Raw genomic sequence first — 18,704 nt, forward strand, 5'->3', positions numbered from 1 at the left:
AGTGAGAAACTTAGGCACTTCGGGTGTGCAATCGAGGGGTTCATAACAAGCTCACGGGTCCAACTTGGTGCATCAAGTTTTCTTCGTCAGGGACGTGAACCAAGCCCAACTCTACATCTTGGAATGTAACCTTTAGGACTAGCATGGAGCATTGGTAAGTTCAACTCTTAGGTTGTCTAGCAGTTAGGTTATGATAGAAACTTGATCATCCTACACAAGGCTAAGTTCCCAATTATTGGGGAAAGCGTAACTCGGCTAGCAAGCAGGAATTGTCGAGTAGCTCACATGGACATTGGTGAAAAATGCCTCGATAGGACTACATCATAGCAAACATAGTTAAGTTGAATATCATAAGAGGTTGACGATGGTCACTAAAGATAAGTAACACATGGTATACTCAGAGGAAAAGGATGGCCAACAAATAACACCAATAATGAGGCCCATATCATAAGGTTCGAGCTTGCTATGGGGAAAATGATCGACTTGGTAAAAGAGGCCAGTTACAAGATTAGGGGACTCCACGATAATATGGCAACAATGGAGACCAGCGTTGGGTATCTATGTGATAGGTCGTTTTACTACCAAAAATAATTCCTAATTCACCTAACTAGTATAGTTGGGAAAGTAGGGTCGAACCACTGTGGAAGGACAAATAAAGTCACAATTTGAACCAAGTTCACTATTGCTAACGATCAAATGTTGGATTTTTGTTTATCTAAGTAAAACGCAAAAACAAGAGATGAATAGAATTTAATACTTAAAAACCTAGGGCTAAAAGGATTCACTATGCATCGATCATGATTTATGAACAACAATTGGGATAGGAATGAATAAAGGCGAAGGAAGATGTTGCTCTCGCAAACAAATTCGACAATTAAACAATAAAACAAGCTATCGCGATTAAAGCTTAATTGTTCAAGGAAGGAAATCGTTCACTCAAACTCGCAACTCTCGCTTATAGAATTGAGCGAATAAAACTTGCAAATTGGCCAAACATGCAATCAATCTAAAAACCCATCAATTGAATCGCCTAAACAAACCAAATTTAAATCCTAAAATCAAACAAGAATCATGACCTTTTGCATAGTTTCACCAAACCCTAGAAATAAAACTACTCACTAAGCATATTAAAACTAACTAGAGATTCAACAATTAAATTCATGGAGGAAATCAAATTCAAATTTAATGGAGAAGCAAACATTCAAAAATAATAATGATAAACAAGAACAAAAGATTGGAATTGAAACTAATACCTTCAATATAATTAGAATTACAATATTCAAGTGTTGATTAACAATCCCCCATGACAAGTAATATGAGAAATCCTTGATACCAAACCCTCAAAAACAGAGAAAAAAATTGTTCTGGAAATTCCCCTCAAAAGCTATTTATATCCTCCTCAAAAGAGATCGGAGGATACGGGAAGTTACTAAAAAAAATAACTGCAGGACCCGGCCGGGTATGTGGAAACCCGGGCGGGTGCGAAGCATAACTAAATCTCAAAGATCAAAAAGTTTCTAAGTTCAGGAGTAAACCCGGCCGGGTATGTGGAAACCCGCCCGGGTACGCAGCAGAGCATTTTAATCTTCAATGGAAGCCTGGCCGGGTATGTGGAAACCCACCCGGGTATGAGAGTCTCACCCGGCCGGGTATGTGGAAACCCGCCCGGGTATGAGAGGCTCACCCGGCCGGGTGCGTGTGGCAACTTTTTCTTCCAAATAGCGTCTTCAAATTCTTCTAAGTATCAAGTGCAAACCCGGTCGGGTATGTGGAGACCCACCCGGGTATGAGAGGCTCACCCGGCCGGGTATGAGGAAACCCACCCGAGTATGAGACCTGGTCAGCACAAAAATGACCTTTGAGTAGCTTATGACCTTCCAACTTGCAAATCTCGCTCCAAGAGTAGATTCCTAGCATAATTAGAGCTTTGTGCCTACAAAATAGATAAGAAACAAACACTCCAACCAAGCATAAAAACCAATAGAAAATTGAGCAAAATACGCGAGAAATGCTATGAAAATACAATGGGGGCATGGTAGAAAATAATATATAAAATACACACATGAAACTCCCCCGAGCCGAACCTTTGCTTGTCCTCAAGCAAACAAGACAAGGTTCTAAGAATAAAAGTATGCTTCAGCCTAGAAAATAATATATAAAATACACACATCACTATGCTAACAAATAAAGTCGCTTGAGTAAAGTACTAGTTACATTAAAGAAGGGTTTTGAGACCTAGTCAATAAGATGACCGACTTTTTACGTTTTGAGAAGGCCCCAATCAAGGAAATGTGTAAGGGACAATTCAAGTCTATACAGGAAAGCGTAGAAGCCATCAAGGGTCATATGGCCTTGTGTAAGATTGCACTCGCAATTGGACATTAGTATTTGAGGGGCTAAGAAATAAAGTCCTCAAACCACTAAAATACAAGGGCGAACAAGACTCGAAGACTCTCAATAACATCTTTTGGAGCATCAAGAGGTTCTTCGAAGCCATGCATATGGACATGACGCTTGAAAAATTATTATCGCCAACATGTATTTATCGATGATGTTGTTTTATGGTTGGAAGGCGATAAGAGGACATCGACAAGGGGCTATGCAAGATTGAGACATAAGACGCATTCAACGCTGGCAGCAAGAGGCAATTATATCTTGAGAATGCGAAGAGCTAGCAATGAAGTTGTGGTCCCTAAGGCATATGGGATCCGTATGAGACTACATTAGCCAATACTTATCTTAAATGTTAGAAATCCCCAAAATGGAGGAGAAGAGTTACCTCATCTTCTTTATGGATGGTTTATAGAGGTTAACCGAGCAATAGGTGAAGCATATAGAAATAGGACTCTTGTCGAGAAATTTTTCCATAATCATTGCTCGAGATCTAACAAGACTCGAGAATGGATTGGGGCAAGCATGTCGTCAATGACAATCAAGGTGAAGAGGTTCACTAAGCAAAGTCGAGGTCAGATTGAACCGTGGTCAAAGCTCAAAGTGGATCAAATGGTCGTGAAAAAGGTAAGCCATTAACTTATTTCCTATGTGGAAGGTCGCACATGGTAAGGACTTTCCCACAACGAAAAACGTTAAATGCCATTGTTGCTTTACTAGACAAGGAGTCTAAACCTGGGGTCGTGGAGTTTGTGTACTTTAAAGAGGAAGCCAAGATCGGCAGCATTAGACATCTCAATACAGAGTTTTTAAAGCATGAGGCAAATGCAACCACGAGAAATAGGGCAAGCGAAGTAGCTTGATGATTGTTAATGGGGAGATGAATGATGTCAAGACTAAGGTATTTTTGGACACGAGATTAATACACAACATCTCAGCATTGAAGGTAGCCAATAACTTTGGCATTCTTACACTAAGGTGGATGGCAAGGTGAAGGCCATCAATTCAAGGTATTGGTGTATGTTAGTGTGGAATGTTTTAGAGACTTCTACACTATAGTCAACATGGATGGAGGATGTTGTTTTAGGCATTGAATTCCTATAATGGGTAACACCACTTACGATACTGGCCTTGTAGGTGTTGGTTTGTTGATGATCACTTTAAAGGGGACAAGGTAAGACATTCAACTATAGGGTAACAAGTAATATGGCATGAAAAGATCTATTTCTTGCTTGCATGGTGGATGCTAAATGGATTAGAATCAAGGCTCAAGATTAGCCAAGGTTTGGGGGTGGACCATTAACAAAGGATATGCTCAAGAGAGAGCAACTCATGACTCAATTGGTACTAATATGATGAGATTGCTAAAAAAAGGAGCAACATTTCTTAAGGGAAGGCAAAACATGATTAATGATAAGGACAAACATAGAGTAACTACATGGCACGAATGATACAACTCGTTGCAGCTTAAGGGGTGCATTAAGTCTTGAGCACAAGTCACAAGGAACAACCCTGACGGGGTTGTCAAGAATTTGGGTGGGGGAGAATGTCATAAGTCTATTTCTTAAGCCGTAAACATTGATCATGGGGTAGTAAAATTTCGTGCCTATAGGGGTGCCTTGTAGCATGTCCGATGTAGAAAGGTTCTTCTACACTAAAGATTTACAAAAATATGGAAAGTCTCTAGAGTGGTCTAGAAGACTCTATAAGAAAATAAAATGTTTCAAAAATGTTTTTGTCGGTCTAGAATACTCTAGGAGAGGTATAACATTTTGAAAACTTGTGGGACTGTATAAAATGTTTTAAAATGGTCTAAACAATTTGGATGCAATATGCATCTACTAGAAAGATCTAAGTTGTGCTAGAAGGGCCTAGGACGTTCTTGTATATTCATGTATGTACTATAGTGTAGAAGTCTCTAGAATATTCTAGGACATATGATTCACAATGTTGTATAAAATTCTAGATGGCTGGTTTGGAAGAAAAAAAGACAATAATATGGAATTGCCAAAAAATTTTATTGACGAAGTAAATTTTATTGATGGGGCTTGCACTCACTCTCGACTCTTTAACAAGAGCACCATGAGCGACTTCTCATAGCCCTGTTATTTTGAGAGGCCTAAATCTTTTGATTATTTAACTTTTATTTATTTATTAAGAAAGAGCTATAATATTTTTTACATAGATAAAAAGGTGATAATATAATGACAATGATTTTGCATAATTAATGGTCATTCGTGACCTTGTTAATGGCTTGTTATTTATTTTTTAGTTATTGGTTGGTGGATATAATTTACTTTTTTCGTTGATAATCATTATGGTTTTATTTTATTATATTTTCTAGGTTAATAGGTTAATTGAGCATATTAGTGTTTTGTGTAATTGAAGAAATTAGTAGTTTATCAATTATTACTTGAAAAAGCCATAACGTTTATTTTTCAAGATTTCATTGTTTTGCTTTCGCCAAGGGCCTCAAAATGTCCAAAATGACCTTGCTGCTTGCACTAGTGGTGGTGTTGAGAAGTGAGGAGTAAAGAATAAAAAAGGACTTAAAAGAGAGAAGAAAGGAAAAAGAAACAAGACAATTATATAATGAAAGAAAATTATAAGATTCCAAAATGAAAAAAAATAATAATAATAGAGAGAGAATATAGGATATATGAGAAACTGAATAAGATGTAATTTCATTAACTTGGTGCGATGAGTTAATGCATATTCGCATATTTATATCTATGCATTATTGTTCATCATTTCATTTTTTTGAGAAGTTGCTCATCATTTGATTTTGATCCATTTCATCTTCTATTAGATTGAAGATGCAAACAAGGCAGTGAAAGCGCATATGTCTTTTGTCTATTAGAGTTTGCCTCATTTCGTCAAAAAAAAAACTCTCATATAAAATAGTTGGGAGCATTTACATAAAACAAAATTGTAACATACTCATCTATTTCTACTTGATATAAGGAATATTCATGAGAATTAAGAATAGTTGAATCATTTATATGGTAATGATATAATTATATAAAATAATAATGTTAAAGAAGAAAACATGGAGACCATAAGCATTAAAAATATATAAAATAAGTTAGTGGAAAAACTACAAAAACATCAAACATTAAAAAATACTCCTTCCTATTCTATCTATTAGTCTCATTTATTTTTTGTCACTATTCACTTATTACTCTTAATTTGTATTTATTCTTAATCTATAGGTTAAAACATAGTCATGTAGGATCTTGATTCATCTCAATACAAGGATTATTAATATCAATTTTTTTAATTTTTAATTAAAAACAATTAGAGATATTAAAGATTAAAATGTTGCCTGAACAAGTGTGAAAAACTAAATGAGACTAATAGGTTGAATAGGAGGTAGTATTAAAAGAAAGTAAATGAGAAACATTTAAGAACCATAAGCATTATTAAAATGTTAAAATAACGTCAGTGAAAAATATATGAAAGCAATAAATATTAAAATATATTAAAATTATGATGACTAAAGCTAATTATGTCCAAAAATATACTATTTTTGTTCCTTAAAGGAGTTCCCATTTGCCATTTTAGAATATTTCATTTGTTGTTCCTGTAAAGAATCTTTCTATTTATATTGAAAATTTTGGACAAAAGTAACGTTGTTCATCCTCATTTTAATATTTAAATAATTCTTATGGTCCTGACATATCTTCCATTAACATTTTAACATTTTTATATTTCTTGTGGTCCCTACATTTTTCCGTCTAACTTTATAAAAATATTTTTTATTAATTATGGTCCTTATATTTTTTTCTGTCAACTTTCTTTTAATATATTTTTTTAATGTTTATAGTCTCAAATTTTTATTAATCAATTTTCATCCAATAAAAAAAATATCAACTACCTAACTATTTTTCTTAATATTAAGGAACGGAGGGAATAATATGAATAGAAAAATTATGTAAGTTAAGAATAAATGAAATTGTCTAAATTGAAAATATAAACATCAAATAGAAATGAAAGAGTAGTAAAAAAGACAACTTAAATTAGAAAGTGTGACAATTTTAAAGAAATGGTGAGACTAATAGCGAGAAATGATACCAATTGAATTGTCAGCAATTTTATATGTATATTATGATGAGTCGATGATGCATATCCCAAATTCAAGAACTATGACTTAACTCTGGACGGATGAAATTCCTTCTTTTTGTTAAATGGTAATGCTGCACTGTAAGAAACTTTCACTACCTAAGCAAAGCAACGCTGATTGAAAAAATGAACTATTATAAGGAACAGAAAAGAAGTTGAGCAAATATCACATGTACAATTCTACAGTATAGTGATTGGCTGCTTGCTAGACTACTGTTACCAGCAAATTCTTGTAAAGAGCACTAATTAAAATTGCTCCATCTTAGAGCTATAAACTAATTTACTGTAAGCCTCTAATAATACAAGATACTAATGCATGTATACAAATTGGGCATTTTACACCTTCTAGACAAATTAATCATGAACTACTATTGCGTTTGTCAGCAACTTGGGTTGTCAGTGCGATCTCCGAACCTATTAAATGTATAACTTAAATGCTTGGTTTTGCATCACCATTGTCGGTCTCAAGAGGATTTTGAGAGACAATATTGCTGGTTGGAACAGCAGTTCTGGTAGCATTAATCATCGCAGATGCTTTACTTTGTGCGGCAACAACTGGTGCTGGAATGGCAGGTTTAGAAACACTGCTGAAATCTTCTTGCTGATTCCGAATATCAGTTCTTGACTTTACGATGCCGTTGTTGATTCCTTGAGAGCTTGTAGAATCTGATCGAGCTAAGGAAGAACATTGTGTTTCTGTTCCAACAGAGACAACTGATTGTCAAAAGCAAATTGAAGAAACAGGTACTTAAAATGCCACCTTACTTCGTAAGGTAGGTATACCTCGCGATAAGTTTAATGTAATTTAACAAGGAGATACCCATGAATCATGATGTATTTGTATTTTTAAGACCAGATTGTCCATAAAATTATAACTCTAGTGGCTCCCATCTAGACGAGGTGAGAGGCCGAATAAACAAACTTTCTTTTATAAACTAAGAGAGTGGTTATTTCCAATTGACCCTTGACTGAAAACAACTCGAATCTACGAAAGCAAGATACTATCCATTCATTTTCCAAGGAAAAAAAATAACTACCCTCCCACCATCCTGAAAGGGAGAAACAACTGAAAAATGGACAAATTCTATGCATGGAGCAAAATATTGCTTTAAATTCAATCAAATCCTGGTCAAACAGCATTATTGTCTGAAATCAGAGTCGCTTGCATGCTCTGGATTCCGGAACCTCAAATTTCAATTGGTTTAAACATTGTAACAGACCAACAAGAAGCACAAAGGGCTGAAAATGATATGAAATAATGGAACTTGAAGGATGGCACAACAGCCATGGTCATCAAGCCTAGAAAGCTCTTCAGAAAATTTTAAAATGAAAAGGAGCACACATGGAGCTTATTCGTTTAAAAAGTAAAGCTTCAGATTAAAATAGCACAACAGCACTCTTCAAAAAAAAAAAAAAAAAAGCACAATAGCACTCTTCAAAAAAAAGCACAACAGCAAACTCAAAAACATGACGATAGTGTTCTAGTTTACTACAAATTTAGTTTGAAAACCTGATTGTATTGTCATAAAATCTATTTCGTGCAACTTCACTAGTAATAAACGAAAATTTTAGCTATAGGTCTCCGTAATCTTCATGAAGATAGCAAACAATGTTACTGCAAAATTTTCTCAAAAGAAAAAGCCCACAGAGAAAGATAGTGATAATGTTGTTGCAAAATTGAGACCACTAGATGCCAATCGTAATTGAAATCACAAAGACTCACCTTTTAACTCTCCAAATGTAATAATCCTATTAAGGCAATCTCGAAAGTTTGTCAATACGATTCTCTCTTGCTCAGCATAGATTTCTGAGGTGCTTTGCTCCAGCAATTGTGAAGATGATTGATGAATATGGTTGGCTAATCCATTAGGAGAACCACCAGCAATGAACATCGTGTCTTGCTCATCACACCTCAAAGCTAGTGTTAAAGGGGACAATGGCCTGGATTTTGGTTGATCATTTCCATCTATGTTGAAATCATCAGGGTCTGTTCTATCAGTTTGGTTTCCACCGGCAGAATTATCAGGTACATTTTTCACATCTGATTTGTCCTGATTCTGAAATCTGTCCTCAGTTGGTGACGTGTGGGAAATTTCTCCATCTTGTGTTTGCTTTTTATCAACTTTATTAGATTCTGCAAGAAATTAACATAGAAGCAATAGATTAAAAAAACAAACACAGAAATTTACAATGGCATTCAAGATTGAATGTTTGCCATAAGAACTCAAAAGGCAAGGTATAATAATCTGATATTAAGGCTGTTCGGGTAAGTAGTATATTAAAATAACATACTGAATTAAAATTTCAGATCATTTGTCACATGTTTCCAATTCCTCAGACCCAAGGATTCACCATGATTTTACTACGTTATACATATTATTGGTGTTTCCTTCACATTCTATCAACCACCGGGAAGTAGGAATTCTAATCATATTCTATTAGAGTTATTAATCCCTTTGCTGCTTTGAATTTTGCACTACTTTTCTTTAGTTTTTCAATGATCCCTCTTCTTTTCTTTCAATCTCATCCAGAAACTTAGTCTCTTTCCAGCTTAACCACTCATTTCTATTATTCACTTTTTTTTGTTTTATTCTCCAATTCTCCTTTTTGCTAAATTTCACTCATTTTGCTTTAGGTGCAATATGAGAGGATAGAGAGAGTATTTTACAAGAAAATAACAATAACATTACATTGCCACCGGGCCGCTAAAGTGGGCCAGCCTACGTGAAAACTACCTAACAAAACAAAGCATTTTTTGGACATCTCATTAATCATACATAGCTAGTTATTCTTACAAAAGGGAGTAATTATTTGCTTTTTAATCATTGAAACATGCTTATTCTTGACTGACCTAATCGCAATGGTAATGTTCAAAACACTCCCTGCACTGGAACATATGTTCATTAGCAATAAAGTGGCAGGTCAAAGGATTAATTTAGATTTTGTTTAAACATAATTCTATTGCAAAAAATAATGGAATTTTAAAAGCATGATTTTATAAGTAAATTAAGTAGAATGTGTTGAGAATGACTAAATGAGTATATAGCAGCACAAGTATCAAAGACCAATCTCTCTTAAAGAAGTAATTGATAGGTAGACACTTTGCACAGAAAATAAAACTCCTAGCAAATTGTAATTTCTCTCAAGTATACGTAGCACCTTAATTTTCGGATATCTTATAAAGTCCTTATTGATATGCTTATTTACCTTGCGTGTTTCTCTTGATCAATCGTGTGAAAATATAAAAGCATCGAAAAAGTACTATGGTATCATAAAGCTCATGACCACGTTGTCCTTCCCCTTGATTTAGGGTTACAATCAGCACATAGGTTTTCCGCAAAGGCACATAAATCATTTTCCAATGAACTTTGATCGCTTGTAGTTAGACTTGACAAACACCTCTTCCCCTTATTTTTTACGTACAAACCTTAAATCTTAGGTTCTTAGAAGATTAATTGAGCAGTAAAAATTGGAGGTATATAAATTTTAAACAATTTTCCAGTTGTTCAAGAGTCAAATAGTCTCTAAAATCAGAGACATTATAAATGCATGTCTGTGTTTTCAAAGGCATTGCCATGAAAGATCAACTTGGCAACCAACCAAAAGTGCCAGCAGGATGGTATTATCAAGCCACAAATATTTGGGATTATTGCCATGTGCTGATCAATACAAAAGGAAAAACATCCATCAACAAATCCGATTCTTTGTGTGCAAATATAGCTTACTAAATGCATCGTCGCAGAGACAATGAGAGTAATGCCAATAATTGGCACATATTGTCGGCTGGTTTCAGGTGGAGTCAACTTTTGGTCAGATAATTTTCAGGGCGGGTAATTTTTGATTTCAGAGAAGACAATGGGAGTAATGCCAATAATTTCAGTTCTGGTTGGGCAATGGGAAATCATAGATCTGAAGACATTTCTTTCCTGCTGGCAGCACATGAAGACAACAATATGTTTCAAAAGATTATGTGACACTATTCTCAGAACCATGCTTGTCTCATTTGGAAGATGACTTAGAATTAGTTATTACCGAGACACCAAACCTTGCCTAAACAAAAACCACGTAGTAGCATTGAGGCAATGCAATGTTTCTGTCGTTTCTTGTAAGGTCACTATCAGTATTTTTCTTAGCCGTTTTACATTTAAGCTCTAATCATTTACTGTTTTAGTTTAACTCATGAGCTATTCCCTTGTTTTCCTTATATCTTCTGTAAGGAATCAACATTCTTTATCTGAAAGAATGAAGATACAATTGTTAATTTTCCTTATGTCCATCACCACCCCTGCAAGTCGGGTTAGGCTTTTGTTCCATTAGAATAGTTGTTTTACTAAAATAGTGGACAACCAACATTGTTTTCAACAGCCTTAAAAATTAAACTGTCAAGTAGCAAGTATTACTAAAGTCATTTACAGCCAGCAGCCAAATTCTTCTGCGTCTCCTCAATTTTTGAAACAATGTGTCCTCTAAACCAAAAGGGAAAGGAAATCACCAGTCGAACTTTCCCAGAGTATTAGAATAGAAATCATAAGCTATTAACTGTCAAACTGATAAAAATTATCCTTATTTTATTGGTAAATAAACGGGTTAATAGATATTCATAGTATTCGGTAATAGGCTATTTAAACCTTTAAAGCATAATTAAGAAAAATTTGATCACATTCCAATTTAAATTATGTACTCCCTTCATTTTCTTAAATTCTATAATCTACCCATTTACTAATCAGGGTCAATAGGAAACACACCTTCTAATAGTTTAATCACAATTGCAATACAAACTTTGTTTACTATCCAAGGTCAATTGAAAACAACTTTATTATCACATATCGCACATCCGGATCTTCTAAACCCAGTCTAAGTAGAAGGTACTTGATGGCATCAGGCTAATGGAATGTTGTCATACCCATTTGCATCTTACATTATCTCCAATGCACATCTTTGACCACACTCTTGACCATGAACTTCTTTAACTTGGACAATAAAAAATGAATAGGTTATATGTCATGAATCGGTAGGAATGAGTAATATAGGAAGTTAGTAATATATAATATTTTAGTATTAGTTAGTTGGGGGAATAAATTGTAGCATAAGTAGTATAAATAGAGGGGATGGAAAGGGAATTAGTTATTCAAGGAGTGTAATAGTTTTAAGTGGAGTTTAATACTCTTAGGAGAGAACAAGCCTCTCGAATGCTTGTACACTATCTTTTGTAATCGTTCGTTAGTAACATTCTATATTTCTCTTTCTTGTAATACAAAATACAATTTACATTCTACAAGTAGTATAAATTATATTTTGTATTACAAGAAAGAGAAATATAGAATATAAGCAACGAACAATTACAAAAGATAGTGTACAATCATTCGAGAGACTTGTTCTCTCCTAAGAGTATTAAACTCCACTAAATACTATTGTACTCCTTGAATTACTAATTCCCTCCCACTCCCCTCTATTTAGACTACTTATTCCTACATTTTATTCCCCCAACCAACTAATTACTAAAATACTATTTATTACTAAATTCCTATATTACCCCTTCCTACCAATTCATGACATTATACTCTTAAGATGGAAAACTAAAGGATTATTCACAAGGAACCGACAAGAAAGTCAACAAAACACACATTGAATTTAAAAATCTATTCTCATATGGTTGTATTGATTATTGACAAACATGTTAAACCAATAAGTAGGTTGATTCCAGATAACAGGCCCTATATTACCTGATATTGTCTTGGCAGCCTCTTTAGATAATACTACCAACACTGAGCACAACTCCTTAACATCTTGGGGTTGGATGATATCAGCTAATAAAGACCTAGAACAAGAAAATACGTAATTAGCTCACAAATAAAATGATACATATCTCAGCATCAATGTCCATGTTGATTGCTGCAAGAAAGTATTCTGAAAGTTTTTGAGTTACAACAAAACAAGAAAATACCTGTATGTGAACTTTGAAGCACCCAGTGCAACAGGATGAGCAGTGCGTGATGCAGGACCTAAAGATGTTGCAGAAGGTCCTGGTGATTTCACATTGTTTGCCTGACAAAAATATCAATATATTAGTTGGCATAATATAGAGGAAAAGAAAGATCATTTCAGTAGGAAATGTTGATACTTCACACAGAGTTCCAGGAAGTAGGCCAAGCAAGGAACAAGTAGAGCTTTATTGTGAGAAACGAATGATAAGAAAATGACTTCGCTATATGAAATTTTGAGATTATAAACATTTTAATTGATGGCCAAATTACCAGCTGAAACTTTTCAACTCTTGAAAGGGAAGTATCTTTCGATGTTGGAGCAAGCAAGAGCTCCTGACCCTTTCGTTTCCTAGAAATGGGTGCAGGACTAAAACCAGATGATCCAATAGCTCCAGTTAAAGCAGTATTGGTTGCCTGTTGTACATAAGTCAAGTTATTTGCATGGTCACCATGAAAAAGAGCCTGCCGTTCTTCACTCCCATCGAAGTTTTTGCAATCGACACATTTGCAGTTATCGGAGCATAAGATATTAGCCTGGAAGCACTCACAGTACTTCTTCAGACAACCTGATTTTTTGCAATGGCATCCCTTGTTGTGCTTTGCCACTACAACATCTCCAGTAACTTCCTGTATGAAATATTAGAGTATGAAATTACCATATATTGTCTAACAAGCAAAAATACCATGACACAACAGATGCTTTTACCACGTAATTTTTTTCTTTGACAATACTGCTTTAAAGGCACGTAAAACTTTTTTTCCTGGACAGGTCATTAACAATTGCAACAACTTAAAACTTCCATAGAGCCTTAAGGAACTAACAGCAAAAAATGAGATGATACTATAATGGATCATAGATTATTGTGTCACGACAGCAACCCTTTTTTCCTTGAAATGATAACAGTAATTTTCATCATTTTGTGTAAACAACCATTGAGTTGATTACCTTATCCAACAGGATAGATTCAAAGGCAGTACATGAACCTGAAATTGTTTGAAAAATATGGATGGGATAACTACTTGATTATCTAAGTTACAGCTTGATTTTCAGATCTATGTAAAAAAAGAATTTTAATAAATGTCTGATGGAAATGCTGAATGAATTGTTATCTGCTTCTAACTATTTGTAGAGTAGCATATTATTTAACAATTCTCCATGCAAGGGTTAAATGAAGTTAGAACAAACACATACGCTCTGGTCAGGGTTTAAGTACAAAACGTTAAGCTAAAATATATTGCAGTACCATGAATAAGCAACATTGCCAGCTATGTAAGTCGTAAGAATGCAACCAATATATCAAGGTATATTGCTGAACATTTTGACAATCATTAAGACATCAACTTCCTATAACTATAAGATTCATAATTCCAGATAAAGAGATATTGATACTAAAGTTATTTTTACAGACAGTTTCTGAACTTCCAACATTTGCCTCAATTAGTTGATAAAATAACCAATTGAGCCAGGCGAAAGGTCAGAACCAATGCACATAATGAAACATACCCTGCTGTCTCTGTTGCTATGTGGACTGTTAGCTATTTTCGGCCTAAAAGCATTTGGGTTACGTTCTAAGGTCGCTTCAACAGCATCTCTTCGAGCAGCCTCGTTTTCAACATTGTTACAACAATTATTACAGTTGCAGCCATCACAGTACACTCCAGATGCAAAGCACTCACAATACCTGTACAACACAAGTGAGTCCCAAGTTCAAATTTTTTAACAATAAGTTTCAAAGCTTAGAAATGCGCACATCTAGCACAATAGATGCTTACACATTTTTTATTACACACTTTACGCTCATGAAAAAGTTCGACTGTATACTCATGTTTAATATCTTGCACATTGCAGTCATAAAGACAAATGCTATTTAGAAAAAAAAAATTCTTGAGACATGCCTACAGATAGTCATATTTAGTCATAATGGCAAATGTTATTCTAAAAAAAATCTTGAGACATGCCTACAGAGAGTCACATTTAGTCATAATAACAAATGCTATTCTAAAGAAATATCTACAGATATGCCTACAGATAGTCACATTTGGTCATAATAACAAATGTCATTCCAAAGAAATATCTTGAGATATGCCTACAAAAGTCACTAGAAAAAAAGGAGCAATAGACACAATACTATGTAGATATGCTCATACTGATTGTTCTAAATTTTTTTCTATACTACACAAAGCTTTCTAATTTTGTTATAGAGATGTTCAAAGATGTTGAAGGTTTTAAAATTTTTTTATGAGATAAAAGGAAACATTTCAATTAAACAATTAGATGTATCAACTTTTATAAAAATACTTCAATAATAGTAATAGTGAAGTAACATCAAATATAAATACAATTGTCATTAATATAGATAAAATTTAGCATCCTTGCTCATAACTAAAGAAAAACAAGTCATAATAATAACAATCAATAATTAATATTAGTACATAGTCAACTCATGTTTTTATAATATTATTTTAAATTTTGAGTATCTATTTAAAATTCAAATAATATTTATAAAAAATTAAATCTTAATCATGCGAATTAAATGAATTATCAAACCTATTTTAATTTTATATGGTGAATCAACAATTGAATTTCATACATGATTATTTCTTAACTCAATTTATAATAATTTAATTATAAGAACTATATTGTAAAATATAAGTTAAAGAAGTTACTTAATTGTTTTTTCTATTTTATATTTTTTAAACTAATCATTTCGGTTGCAATTATTTGAAATAAATGTATCGAGTATTTTGATTAAACGAATATATGCATTAAAAATGAAATACATAAAAACTTAAAAAGGAAAAAAACTATTCGATTAATCTTAATCTTAAAAAATAAAAATAAACTTACAATTTCAAACATCGTGAATGCTTACAGTTACACAGTTTCTGCCTTCTTGGAGTACTATCTTTGACTTCAATGTTAGGTCGCGACCGTGTCTTAGGAGATTCCGACTTTCTGAAAAAAGAAAATTTTTATTAATTAGTAATATAATATAATACTAAATGATTAATGATATATAAATTTTAATAGTAAATACAAATATAAATAAAATATAATATTTATTAAAAATATATCTTATGTTTAAGATTTATTTAAAAGTAAAAGAGACATATATACTTATTAAATTAACTAAAAAATATTTTATAAGTTTGAACAATATCATATATATTATATAAAAACAAAAGATGGAAAATTTGATTATAATCATAACTTATACTACAAATAACTAAATTTAGTTAAAAAGACATACTAGTATTTAAGTATGCTAAATGCTAATAAATCTACAAGTATGGGCATGTATGAAAAATTAATGTTTCTTTAAACAAACAATCTAATGTTTATTCAATTACATTACCAATTGTACATATATACATATTGACAAAATTGAAAAAATTATAATTGTAAAATAAAAGATTTATCGAAAAATATAAATAAACAATATTTTGTCAAATACAGTTATAAATTATTAGGTTACAATACAAAATAAACTGTTATATATTTATTGTTTAGTTTAAATAGTACATTTATAAATTTTAAAATAAAGCATCTCTACATTAGGCAACTTAAAGACTCCCAAAAAAAATTTAACTAAAACTACCATTAAGAATAACATACATTTGTATAGATTTTAAATTTGTGAAATACATATTAAATTTTGCAGTAAATTTATAATGACGAACTAAAATGGCTAATCTAAAAATATTTCAAATTTACTATAATTAACAACACAATATCAAGAGCAATCCCAAAATCAATTAATCTACTTCCATTCCAAAAAGAAAAAAGAACTTTGATAAATTTAAAATTAGAAGAAATAGTCGATAAAAGTTGGAGTCTTACGCCACTCGCATTGGAAGTAAACATGGCGCTTGAGCCGCTGGCTGCTGTAACGACCCAATCATTACCGACTGCGGCTGCGGCTGCGAAGACTGCTGAGGTGGAAGCTGTTGAACTGCTGACGCGGACGAAGGCTGAGCTACTGAAGTTGATGATGAAGCCGGGTGAGACACGCCACTCACGGAGGTGAAATCAAGCTGCCTTGCGAGCTTTTTCGCTGGAAAATCAGTCGCCATAGTGGATTTTGGAGGCGAATTTCCACCTTTCTCTCTCTCCTCCATCGAGTTCAATCAATCAATTATTAACTTCCAATAATTTGAAATTTTTCCTTTCCTATGAAAAAATTCAAAAATCTAAAACCTCAAATTGCACAGCAAACTCAAATTCAATGACTTTTCCTTCAAACAATCAACGAATTTACCGTTTATACAATCGAATTCAGAAAACAATTTACACTTAGCGCGATATTGAATTGAAGCAAGCAAAAAAAAGAACTGTACTATCCTGCAAGCTCCCAAAATAAAACGATATCAGAAATTTGACTAACAATGTCAAGAAATCAAATGTGGAATTGACGAAAAATAGGATCTTGCTATAAAAAGAGGATGAAAGATGAGAGAATTTGAAGAGAGAGAAAGTAAAGTGAGAGAAAGGGGATTAAGAAGAGGGAAGGAGCCAAGGAGGAGAAGGGGATTCTTTCTCGCTCTCTCCCTCTCAGTTTCGGAGGTTTTGAAATTGAATTTCTTCTAATTATTTGGACGGTCAGATATCAGTGTTTTCCTATATCGGATGGGTGGATTTCGTTTGAAGTATCCGACGGCATATATTCATAGATATCGTATGATTTGCTTGTTTGTTCTCTCTCTAGTTATTTGTAGCATTTGAAAAAACAAATATAAAGACCAAGGTCTTGTTCAATTTAATTTAGAGAGCAGATAATATTTTTCTAATAATACATAGTACTTGTTGTTAGGGTGTTTAAAATCGAATATTTGATCATTAACATATTTAACTTTTTCAAATAGTGAAAATCATCATATAATTCTAATTCAGATTAAATTGGATATCCGGTTTTTTCGGATTGGACAGTGGCTATTGAATATATAAACTTTTTTCAAGAGGTGTTCATTCGGGTGATTGGGTCGGTTTCGGATAGGTATCATTCGGTTCGGTTGAATTTCTGATCGATTATTTTTCGGATGTGTGTTGCGACGGGTCACGCTCGCGTCGGGGCGGTTAGTCACGGTTCGGTTGAAGATCAATTATTCGAGCTATCGGGTTTGCATCGGTTCGGTGTCGGTTGAAGTTCAAGTCGAGTGTCAATCGGTCTCGGGTTGTTATCGGTTAATAATTTGTTCGGTTTTATCGGGTACAGATTGGGTCCGGGTATTTTTTTCAAGTAGAATTCGACTACGAGTTACGAATTACTATCGATTGAATCAATGTCACATTAAGTTGCCAATCATTTTTTAATTCATGACAAGATTGTTTTTTTACTTAAGGGAAATAGTTAAAATGCAAATCAAATAGTGATTATTACTTTGTTACTTTTATTTGTTTGACTGTAAATTAAAATTAAAGTTCTATTATTTCTCATCTAATTTGATTAAAAATAGTTTAATAAACATTGATTATTGATTATTAACTCTAAACATATAAAACCATGTAGTTTTAGAATTGAATTTACGAAAATATCTATAACTTTTTTAGATTAACTAATCAGATGATTGAATATGATTTGAGCATACTTCTACGTTAGAAATTTGTTTAGGTTTATAGCAGTTCGATTAAAAATTTGTTTCGAGTTAAATCGGTTATAGCTGGGTCAAGTTCGGTTTCGAGCATGATACAGGTCGGATATGACTCAGTTCGATCACTATTAGGTTCGGGTAATCTTGGTTAACGGTTATAGTCGGTTATAAAAATCGGTCACAGTTCGGGTTCAATTTTCCCATTTTCGGTTGTCAATCGGTTAGGGTATAACTTCGCTGTGGGTAATGTCGGTTCGATAAACCTAAAAAAGAAGCGCATTTTCGAGTCGAGTCACATTTGAACAACTCTACTTTTTTCCTTCTTTTTAAAAAAAATTGCGATTTTTTACACATAAACATATAATCTCATTTCGCTAATTTTATTTAATAAAACTTATTTTTAAAATTTACCGAAAAATCATTTTGGCAATACGGGTTGATATTCAAAAGCCTAATTTAATTAGTAATAGATTAGCTATACAATTTAGTTGTGTTTGAGCTACACTTATGAGATGGTCCTAAAAAAAATTTGAACAAAAAACTGTTTGGGCTACGCTTATGAGAAACCGTTTCTCGTTAAGACGACTTTAAAATAAGGAATCTTTATGCTAATAATTG

The 18,704-nt window shown here is 33.2% G+C and overlaps 1 protein-coding gene across 1 annotated transcript; it reads right to left on the minus strand.

Moving 5' to 3' along the window:
• Positions 1 to 6,407: 6,407 nt before the first annotated feature.
• LOC130814978 (protein tesmin/TSO1-like CXC 5) lies at positions 6,408 to 17,070 on the minus strand. Its single transcript, XM_057681288.1, has 8 exons — positions 16,339 to 17,070; positions 15,346 to 15,453; positions 14,002 to 14,179; positions 12,768 to 13,124; positions 12,458 to 12,558; positions 12,237 to 12,331; positions 8,237 to 8,647; positions 6,408 to 7,209 (listed from the first exon to the last, which is right to left on the minus strand). Exons 1-8 carry the CDS (start codon positions 16,614 to 16,616, stop codon positions 6,944 to 6,946), a joined length of 1,794 nt encoding a protein of 597 aa, XP_057537271.1. The 5' UTR covers positions 16,617 to 17,070; the 3' UTR covers positions 6,408 to 6,943.
• Positions 17,071 to 18,704: the final 1,634 nt, after the last annotated feature.

Source organism: Amaranthus tricolor, chromosome 6 (genome assembly GCF_026212465.1).
Source record: "Amaranthus tricolor cultivar Red isolate AtriRed21 chromosome 6, ASM2621246v1, whole genome shotgun sequence".
In the NCBI taxonomy this organism is placed as follows: domain Eukaryota; kingdom Viridiplantae; phylum Streptophyta; class Magnoliopsida; order Caryophyllales; family Amaranthaceae; genus Amaranthus; species Amaranthus tricolor.